Source organism: Cibotium barometz, chromosome 33 (assembly GCF_041138505.1).
Source record: "Cibotium barometz isolate CiBa-2024 chromosome 33, ASM4113850v1, whole genome shotgun sequence".
In the NCBI taxonomy this organism is placed as follows: Eukaryota; Viridiplantae; Streptophyta; class Polypodiopsida; order Cyatheales; family Cibotiaceae; genus Cibotium; species Cibotium barometz.
Window position 1 is genome coordinate 46,565,296 of NC_141078.1, and position 11,344 is coordinate 46,576,639.

The 11,344-nt window shown below is 37.9% G+C and overlaps 1 protein-coding gene across 1 annotated transcript in view; it reads left to right on the forward strand.

The window, feature by feature from the left end:
• LOC147619652 (protein MICRORCHIDIA 7-like) overlaps positions 1 to 647 on the forward strand; it is a 60,440-nt gene extending 59,793 nt beyond the window's left edge. The window contains exons 19-20 of the mRNA XM_086773336.1: positions 40 to 183; positions 301 to 647. Of these exons, the coding sequence (XP_086629462.1) occupies positions 40 to 183; positions 301 to 366 (210 nt within the window). The 3' untranslated portion in view covers positions 367 to 647. The remainder of the gene's footprint in view (positions 1 to 39; positions 184 to 300) is intronic.
• The last annotated feature ends 10,697 nt before the right edge of the window (positions 648 to 11,344 follow it).

The following is an 11,344-nucleotide window of genomic DNA, read 5'->3' on the forward strand; positions in this document are numbered from 1 at the left end:
GAGAGAGAGAGAGAGAGCTAATTAATGGGACACAAACAGGTTATGGATCTTGAAAAAAAAATGGACGAGATAAAAAGTTCGATAGAAAGAGTAGTGAAGGAGAGGGATATCTTACGGATGCAGCTAGAAGGAGAATTAAGGCAGCGAGCCATGGAAGATGAAGAATTACGGATTAAGTTAAAGGTAACCTTTATTTTCCCAACAAGAACCGTTACGAGTTGAAATTTGTGGGGTTTTCCAGTTTGCACTGTGACATACGCTTCTCTTTAAAACTCACAGCTTGCAATGTATGCAAAGCAGGATGCATATCTAAGAATCAAGCAACTTGAAGCAGAAAATAACTGTTTGGGTGTATCTCATTGTTGAATCAGTGGTAGCAAATGGAAGTATATTGATGTATATTTTTGTGTCGGCAAAGATGGATCCGAGCGATAGCGAGTACCTCATCCAAAAGTTGGAATCTCCAACAGAAATGTAAAGCTTCCAAAAAGTTTCAAAAAGTTTACGAGGCAATTTGGTTTTCTTTTTTTTTTTTCTTTCATCGGCTAAAGGAAATTTTCCGTAAGTGCGTCTTTGTTACGAAACATACATCGGATTATGTAGTTTTCTATCTCAAATCTCCTGGGAAGTAGTTTAAATTGGTAGTTTGGGGAACTAACTCTCTATAGGGATACACACTTACCACATATTGTAAGTTTAGCCATATGCCTACATGTTGGATGTTAGGTTTTGTTTGAGAGTGAGGTTCTGCAACTGGAAAAATGCTTGCTAAAATATCAAGTTTATCCAAGGACTTGAGCAATTGCTTTGAGAACAAATTTATCCAATCCTTATTCATGTTGGCCTGCAGAGGGAGTCTATGAATTGGCTATATTAAAATTGTGGTTTTTGTTTGAATACATCAGAAAATTAGCAGCAGAAAATTATGTTTAGAGAGCTCTCATGCGGGAAAATGATTACCTGCCAATGCCGGCAGGCACAGTAAGAGATTTAATTTTTTTTGTAAGGACAATGATTGAAGACTTACATGTGGTGTACTACATACAGTTGAGGGGTTTACATTCTTGGTAGTCATGCTGCTAATGTAATAACCTGGTTTTGTCTTACTAAAGGGGTAATTATCCTGAAAGATGGGAAGTTGCGCCCCATGAAGGTGCAAGCTTACTGTTGGAAGAATTCAAGGGACAATTGAAAGTAACCAGTTTTGTCATAACCCTTGGTTCATGCTTACTGGGGAAGAATTCAAGGGACAATTGAAAGTAACAAATTTTGTCATAACCCTTTTAAGTTTTCCTACCTCTGTTTCTTTAAATTTAGATGATGGATGTCGGTATCATTAGTTTCATGTGCTTTTAGTAGTATTTTGGCTCTTTAGCTCTTGGGAAAGATATTTGGGGCTTATCCACCATATCCCCCACCTAGTGTTGAAATTTGAAGCCTTCACAAGGCATCGACGCCCTTCAAACCTTCTAGAGAGGGCCTTTTAGAAAATAGGGTTGCAAAAGGTGGCCACTTTTTTGAAAAATTTGTCTAAATTTAGATAGCAAACAACTTTTTTTAAAAAGGTATGGCCTTTAAACGCCTTCGAATTGAAGGTCGCCCCCACCTCCCTCCTAGTGTTCATCCTAAATGGAGGCCCTCACTCATGACAAGTGCTCAAGCAGGTGTAAGGTTTTAATAAAAAATGGTAGTATGTAGAAACTATGAGAAAGCGGCGAATGTCCCAAAGGTGGTTCTCATCAACTGAACAGGGAGGCATTACACGTTTCCATTGCAGTTAAATTTGCACCACCAATTACGTGTGTTCTTGTATAATGCCCGATGTTATCCACCAACAATGTGATGCTTGTTTTGTAATGCATGGTGGCATAGTTGTGATGTATGCATTGTGGTTTGTTCTCCAAAAATCCTTTGGCAATCCAAGCATTGTTGTTTGTCCTTGACAGATATATGGTAATCCAAGTAGCTTGAAATGCGGGATGCCACCCTCCCTAGGTGCACATGTGCTTGAAGGATGTTGCACATAGGAGTGTTGAGTCATTTTTGTTTGTATCCCTAGGGGGATCAAAGTCCACACGAGTCCTAAGTGTTTCCTCCCTCTCTAAAGGTAATAGCAAAAGGTGTTAAAGTCTACTCTAATGAGTCACATGAAAATCAAAGATATGTTGATAATGATCAACATTTACAAATCAAGTGACAAATTTGGAGCTCAAATAGCCTCTTAAAACCGTAGTCTTATAAAACTTATTCATCTTAAGGCAATTACATGAACTTTAAACAGCAATGGTACGTTGGTAAGAAGATGTTTCCTCTTGGTAGCTTCTTTTTCCTTTGAGCTTGCTTGAGGATGTTGATGGCGCTTTAGAAGATGTAAACTTAGTCTCATCTCAAACTTCTATTCATTTTGCGATGAGATTTGCAACCATCTTAGTAGTCGCTAAAGTATGTGTAGCGTAATTTAAAAAGTAAGATGATCTTATAGGCGGCAACCCAAGTGTACACCTAGAAATCCTAAGTGCTTCAAATTTCTCTACAAGTGTAACTCTATTAGTATTTGAGGAGATGATAGACCAACCCAGATACCTAGTATTTAAGTGCTAGTAATGCAACCTCAAGGTTGTCGAAGTATTTATATTGAAAAATGACGAGAATAATTGTATTTTACTAATATAATGACGAAGCCCAAAGTCTTTGCTAATTCTTCCTTCTCGGTTTGCACTAGCTCGTCCATGAAACCCATCAGTATCTTCAATCTAAAGTTGATAAAAACAATGAGTGAAATTATTTGTAAATTTATCGAGAACTTGTAGTGTGCTAGAAAGGCCAAGGGGTTTGAAAGCTTTCTCTTTGCATGTTAAAGCACCTTCCTTGCCAAGGACGGAAAACACCTTCTGTGAATCATAAATTGATAGCAAGAATAAGATTGGAAAATATTTGTTGGTCTTCAGCACTAACCAGAGATGACTCATCTCATAAGTCAGTCATCTAGTATTTTGCATGTTTGAGATGATTTTTCTTCGGTAGTAGCTGGTCGACAACATCCAAGAGCAATAATGTTCCATCAAGTGATTTTTTTATTTTTAAACATTGACGTCATAATTTTGTGCTTCTTAGAGTTTTAGCACAATGGAAGCCTTAAATTTTGACAAATCGCTTTAGATTATCCATCGTGTGATAGGAGGGATTGCAAGGACCTCCACTGTATCCTTATCGCACAATGGGTTACGCAAATTACATTTTGTTAGTCATAACCTTTATGAGGTCGCTTATTATTTTATTTCGAGATATTTTTTTAATGTCTTTTATCTATATCATTTATCAGGACTAATGTGTTTAATTATCTGTGTGCATTGGTATTTTGTTAGTCATATTCCTCTGTATGATAGGAGAGATCACAGGGGTCGCAATTGTATCCCCATCGCACGGTGGGGTATTCACATTGCATTTTGTTCGTTATAACTTGTATGGAGATGCCTATTATTTTACTTCGAGATATTCTATTTTGGATATGTTTTATTTATATTCTTTATTAGGATTAATGAGTTTAATCAATCGTATGCATTAGTATGATACAATAAAGATTAATGTGTTTAATTAGCATGTGTACACTGAGTGATATTATTTTGAATATAGGCGATGATTTGGATTATGTGCTAATCTCGAGTGTAACATGTTAGTGACAGATTATGTGTTAATCTCGGATGTAACATGTGTTGGACCATTATGAGATTTTGGAAGACATGTGAATACCTTTTATGTTTTCATATTTAGGCATTAATATTTTTGTAAGGCTAAGGTTTGTATTAGCGATTAGTATTTTATACTTTTGGTAAGCCTAAAACTTTTAAATGTAGCTTGCTATATTTTTGTAGAGCTTTTCTATTACACATAAATATAGGTGAGTGGTATAAGGGTCACACTCATCCAAGGGAGATTCAACCCAATCTTATGTCGACGGTGATCTCCTCTATTTTTTATCTCATTTATTTAAACTTGTTTATTAAGGTTTATGCTTTTAATTTGTGCAAGTCTATATGATGCTTTAATTTTTATGCTTGAGAATTAAAATCCATTCTTCAAGTGTCTTAAAGGTCCTGACAGTGGTATTAGAGCTTTCGGGACTACTTAAGGAGAACGATTTTTGAAGAAAAAGCAGAGTTTATTCAATTATTTTGGGAGTAAAGAAGGTTGAGGATTTGATTTTTGGTAAATAGAAAAGCTTCAAATAAAGAAGGAATACTTATAAAGAAATATAAATAAATGATTGAATGGTTTATGTGATTTTTTGTGGACCATTGGATGGAGCCTATAACAAAGTGTGGTCTCATATAAATAATGGGTCCAAGGTCAATAGACTAAGCCCATGCACAATATTAATGACAGTATGAAAGGGGTGGTCATATATATATATATACCAAAATAAGCTATAATTAGAGCTTATCACTTGAATATGAGAAATTACTCTTTCTTCTCTCTAAACTTAGGCTAATCTCTAGCTAATCCAAGCAATAGTTGTTGATTTCTTTCATTGATATCAGAGCTTACTTTTGATCCATCTTCATCTTTGTTTCAAGAAAAAATTAGAGAATTCTTGGATTTCTTGATTTTCTTAATCTTTCTTGAGTTTCTTGATTTTTCTAAGATTTTCTTGAAGAATTTGGTGCAAACATGGAAAAATCATTAGCCATGGCATTAGTACATGATTTGTTCTCAAATTTGAGCTATTTGGACACATCTTCTTTTTCATGTTCCCTCTTCACGTTTTTGTATCTAGGGTGGAGTTGTAGTAACTTTGTTTATCTTGGAAGCTTGAAATTGAATCAAGGAGGCTATTAGTATTTGATTAAAACTTTAATGGGTGAAAAACAGCAACGCATAAGTTTTGTTGACTTTGGTTGCTTTTGCTTGTGGTTGGAGCTGCATAAGCAAGGAGTCATGCTATATGATGGAATTTGAGTTTTTTGGCTTTTCCTTTCTTATATCTATATACCTTGTGGACTTCATTGCACCCGGGAGATCGGCAAGTAGTGTGTCATCGACATCCATCATTGGTATTGGGATGGTTTTGCAAATTGATAATAAATTGGCAAAGAAATGCAATGGTATTCTCATAGTTTCCATATTGAGAGTTTGATGCAAATAAAAAGGAGACTTGTAAATTTTTTCTCAAAATTCTATGATGGGGAAAGGTTTAATGTATTCTTGAGTGGTGCATTGATGACTTCTTGATCAAGGAAAGCTTATGCACAAGTGCAATGGACAATGGATGCATTGAGTGTATTGAATCGGGGTTTTTTCAGGATTTTGACATGGTTCTCTAGGACTACAAAAATGGGTTGGCGTTGTTTTGTGGGTGATTGCATAGCCTCTTAGTACTTCCTAAGGGCTACGTCTAGAGCCATCAAGGTCCCAATTCTAGTACCATTTGCTATCCCAACCTGACATGGTTAACTGTCGTCTCCATAAGAAAAAACCCTGTTTCAGGCATAGCTTATTTTGAATCTAGCTCAAATGTTTAATTATTTTGAGATTACTTCCTTAGATATTTGAGATGAGTCATTGAACTCACCAATCCATTATTATTTGGGTGGTCAACAAACATAGTTGACTTTTTCATAAAAGTCAAAATAGAGAGTATTTGTTCTTTGATTGAAGTCAAACCTTTCATAGAGTTGTTAGTACTCTCCAAGAGCTTCCCATCAAGCTATAGATCATTCCATTTGGATTACTTGTTGAGGATTTATGGTCATTTTTGCTATAAATTAGAAAAGTCAAAACAAAGGGTACTACAACTTTGACCAAGTCAAAAGTGATCTTATGCGTGTGGGTAGTAGGCTCCGTTACCTCTCCACAGAGCTAAAGATAAAGTCATTTGACATTTAAGATGATGCCAAGGACAAACCAAATGAAACTATAAAAGGAAGCCCTTGAGCACAAAGTGGGCATATCAGATGCAATGTAAGAAGTAAGGCAAGATGCCCAAGGAGCTATGCAAGAAGATATCAATGGCAATGTCAATGAAGGGATGCATCAAGAGGCAAATGTTTCACATATGCTTAATTTCTCACAAATGCTTAATTTTTTTACAAATGCCTAATTTTTCACAAATGCCTAAGGATGGTGGGGACATGAACATGAATGCCATGATGTACTTCATCCAAAGCATGCTTGATAGGATGGACCAAAGATTTCAGTTTATGGTGTGGACAAGTTTGATTCTATGAGCAAGGAGTTGCATGATGAACTCACCAGTGTTTAAGAGAAGAAGAGCATTCTCTTGAATTAGCATAAAAGAATGAATGGTGAGTATACACAATGACTTTTATCTTGGTCCATAGCCTTCACACTTTGGGCGGCCATACTTAAAAAATAGGTCCATGGCTATCCACACGGCTGCCTAGGCTTATGCAAACACTTAATCTAAGAGTATAATCTCTATTATTAATCCCATGGTGTGCCTTTCATAGACAAGCGGTGATCACACACAAAATATATAATGACGTTGGAGAGGTGTCTGCTGATGAGGGTTAACATGCCCCCTTCCTAATGTGGATTTCGTCCTTAGAATATGTTGATGATGTTGTTGGATGCATGAAATGCCGGAGGTCCTAGAAGGTCTGCAAGGCAACATGGTACCATGAGTAAGGTGCATTTAAGCATGATCTAAACACCAATCATGCAATAAGGAATGATATTTACAACTGGTCAACTTTTCTAGTTAAGACAAGGGTAATATGAAGGTTGGTCCAAATCTGATCTAAACTAAGAGAGAGCAAAAAACATGCCTTAGATTATGACCTTAGTAGTCTCGAACACACAATCACTTGGTGAGACCATCTCTAGATATTATCTACTCTCATAAATGGAATTGCTAAGTGATTATTATAAGTGTTTGTTTTGATTTCTAAAAATATACAAGTAGGGCACCACCCTGCAAAATAAGCAATGGTCTAGAGACCTCATACAAGAGTATCTAAGAACCGCTAAGTGCCTCCACAATGATGGTTTTTTTAAGGCCCTTTACTGATAGATTTTTAGCCACAAGGTCCCATTCCATGGAAATTAAGACTATGGTCTCAAGACTCCATCACTAAGAGCCAAAATTCCTGCCTAGATCAGACACGGCAATGGTTATCTTCTTGTTGTGGGTTTTTTTTTTGCTTTGTGTTTGTTTTATTTTGTTTTTTGTTTGTTTGTTTTTTTAATAAACTAGCATCACTCTCCTCAAGGGCTCTATTCTAACTAAGGAGGGCACACTAAGGAAGGTGGAGCACTTGGCATACTCCTTTGGCATACTCTAAGGTCGTTCTGAGGGAAGATGGAACTAGGACCAAAGCCTAAATGTTACCACAAGTAATAACTAAAAAATTGATAGACCAAATACCTACTAGCAACGCTTACAAGCACTCAAACAATAGTAAATGGAGAATCAGAAACAATAAACAAAAGATGAGGATGGGTTAGAATACACCTTGTCAATGAGGAAAATCCTATCCATATTGAGGTTGCACGTCCCCACCGCATGTAATTCTAGATCTGGTCTCTACATGACTGCACCATAAACTTGTAAATCATACTCATCTAGCAAGCTCATCATTAGATAACCATAGTTCGTAAGCATGTTATGATTCCTCATCATTAGATTGATATTCCCCCTCACTTGGGTGTGCTCCATATATATATGTGTCCTCTAGTGTACTAGGTAATAGTCTGAGTGCCTCCTCATTGGCATGGGTACTATAGGTAAGTTAGCTAAGTAGTAACCGTAAGCTAAGCTATCTAGAAAATCACCTGCTATACCCAAGAAGAAACAAGGAAGTGGAAAGCTATTCCTGTATAGTTCTATCTTGTTGGGGTCCTCCCATTGAGTAAGAACACTCTTATGATTGTGTTGTTGTGGTGTCTCTCCTACCATGGACTACGATAGTTATGTCGTGTAGTGCCTAAAATAAGTTCTACATTGCCAACATAAGTAAGACGTTGCGTACAACATGCGATGCCTACAAATAATACATGGTGCAAGGGGATGGAACTCTAGGTAGAACAGGTCCACAAAGGTGGCTCCACAACATCTCTTCCCTAGTGGTGCATAAAAATAGCATGAGTGGGTCTGGAAAGGGAGAATACTTACCTGCCCTCGATAGTACCATTCCTAGTGATCCGGGTCTAGGATGGGGTCACTCATGTTGGTCCATAAAAAGTCCATGCTCAAGGCCTATAGTCACAATAGAGTCATACTTCATTCTTCTATTTGATATGTGCTCCTTCTCATCCTCTTTTATTATTATTATAATATATTTGTATGGTTAGTCGGTTTTTTAGTATGTGTATAGTTGCTATATTATTGCACACTCTTGGTTCAAGCTAGATTATCACGGGTTAGCTTTTTTCCAACAGGATCCCTCTAGATATGGACATAAAATTTATCAGGGAGAAAAGTATTGAGAGGGTAAATGTAATGATATTAGCATAAGTCCCCCCTTCCCACTTTCTATCATACCTTGACCTTATGGAAGGTATTGTAGGTTTTTTGCAACCATCCCTTCTAGCTTTGCTTCATCAATGTTTGTTGGCTATAGGAGCACTCTTTCTTCCTTGTTGTGGTGGTAGGTCAACTTCCAGCTTTAATGGTGGTAAAGGACTCTCATAAGACTGGCTGGATCTTATGGTTTCACCCAGTATTGATGAGCAATGCGGTTGACACTTTCATAGTGGGTCCCTCAGCTAGGGAGGCCAATGGGGTTGGGGCTTGGAAAGCCATCAATGGTTTTGTAACCTTTAGCGATGTAGAGGCTTCACCATCAATCACCATGTCTTATGTGATAGGGTTTCTCTTTGGCATCTAGAGTTTTTGGGCGTTGGTTGGTGAAGGTTCTTTTATAATAGCTTTTCCTTTAATAGCACATGAGTTATTGATGCCTTTATCCATCATTGATGAGGAGGTTTGGGAATTGGTAAGTGGCGGTAGTGAGACCAGGGGTATACTTTTATGTTTTGGTATCCAAATACAATGGTTGCTCTTGTAGTAGCCTTGACATTTTAATAAGCATTTAGGGTAACTCGTAATTTGGACTTCCTGTATGATTCTTGTGGTGAGGTCCTTCTTTCTTGGTTGGTTGAGATGGTATGGATTGAGAAACCTTGGGAACCTATTTTCAGGTAGATTTGGGTTGCCACTTTGTAGCTCGTCGAATCTGTTCGTTCTTTTGATATGCACGTGTTTGCTGTGTGGAGATAGAATGATCGAGAGTTTTTTGAATATTGGATGCTGAAGTGGAGGGGGTTGAAGCTTTTATAGATTTTGTGGATGTTTAAGCTTCCTTCTCTCTTTGCGACTCTCGATAATAGTGAGAGGTGGCTGGGGTTTATGAGTAGATTGTTCAGCTGTGGTTTCACCCATAGAGACACACCCTGTCAAGTCCTTAGCAATGTATATGGGTCAAGCTTCCTCCCCTGGTCCCACAATGTCAATTTTCTTGACTTTTGTCGGTGGGCCATCGTTATGATGTGGATAGCCCATCCTCCTTAACCCTTGTTGCCATCAGTCGGACCACTTTACTGTGGACCCCATACGTAAGTACAAGATCTCCTACCTCGATCTCCTTGTTCTTAAGATTTTTTGTCAAACCACTTTTTTCTTCGGTCCTTTTCTGTCAGCATGTTTTGTAGTGCAATTTGTCGCTCCTCGGTGAGTTGTACTAAAATAAATAACCGGTCAGCCAATTCATACCATTAAGCTTTTCACTTACAACCACCCTTAAGCTTGGGATCATGAACGCTGAGGGCATTACTTCCTCAAGTCCATACACCATCTTAAAAGGCGTGCAACCAATTGCAACTTTGTATGATGTGTGGTAGGTCCATAAAGCCGTTGTGAGCTCAGACTTCTAGTCAGTGCGTTGAGCTTCAACAGTCTTTGTTAGTATTAAAATAAGAATCTTGTTGGTGCTCTCTGCTTGGCCATTTGCCTGTGGGTAATATGGCATTAAATTATAATGAGCGATCATGAATGTGTTAGTGAATTTTTTGATTACATCATTGATTAAATGCTTGCCTTGATCACTCACTAGCTTAAATGGACATCCAAAGCGTGTTATGATGTTCTCATAGAGAAACTTAGCATTTGCCATGGCGTCCGCTTTTGTGAAGCTCTTGCTTCAGCCCATTTGGTTACATAATTTGTGGCAACAATGATGAAGTGTGCTTGTGTGCCACGTGTAGCAGGATTAATAGGACCAATGAAACCTAAGGCCCATTTTTTAAAAGGTTGGTTAGCTCTGATAGGATGCAGTGTCATCATGTTTTTATTTTGTGGCTTTGCACACCGTTGGTACTCGTTACATCCCTTGACAAATAGTGCAGAATCTTTGAAGAGCGTGGGCCACCAATACTCCAATTGGAGTATTTGTCTTGCTGTAATGTTGCCTGCGAAGTGTCAACCAGCTACCCCTTGGTGTGCTTGTTCGATGATGTATAAGTATTCATCCTCCCTATGGCAGCATCTTAGTATGTCATTCTTACCTCGTCTATAAAGAGTTATGGAAATAAGTTGGTAAGGTGCACTCTCTTTTAGCAACTTTCTTGCTAAATATTTCCTTTCCTTTTCTTCTGAAGATCCTTAGCTAAAGAGTTAATGATTTTCTCACTCCATTCTAGAATAGCCTCAACCTTAAATAGCATAGCATGTGGTAACTTGTCATCAACCCCGATAGTGCTTCGCCATTAGGTATGCGAGATAAATGATCCACCATGACATGTTTCTTGCTAGGCCTCATAACTAGGCCTCATAACTACTACAGTGAAATCAAACTCAAGGGAAATCAACAACCACCTTCTTGTAATCCTTCCAGTGGAGCATGGTTTATTTACTAGATACAACAAGGCTTGATGGTCAGCATAGAAAACAAATTTGTTAGCAAAGAAGGTAATGCCAAAATATCTTTACAGCATAAACCATTGCTAACCCTTCACGCTCAGTGGGGTGGTGTAGTTGTTGATTTCAGCCTCATCTAGTTGCCAACTTGTGAAGCTTATAAGACAGTCCAATTTGTGTTCCCCTGGTTGGGCTAGGACACATCCAATTGCAAAGTTAGAGCCATCAATGTGCATATGAAAGATGAGATCCCAATTAGGTGTTCGCAAGATTGGAGCACTGGCCAAGGCTTGCTTTAGCGAATCATAAGCTTGTTGATACTCCTCGGTCCATATAAATACAATCAATAGCTTGTTCAAATGACAAGCTATTTCTGGATAGAAAAGAATAAACCAACGGTAGTAGACAACATGGCCCATGAATCTTTGGACTCCCTTGTAGTTTTTTGGTGGGGGTAATTCCAAGAAGACC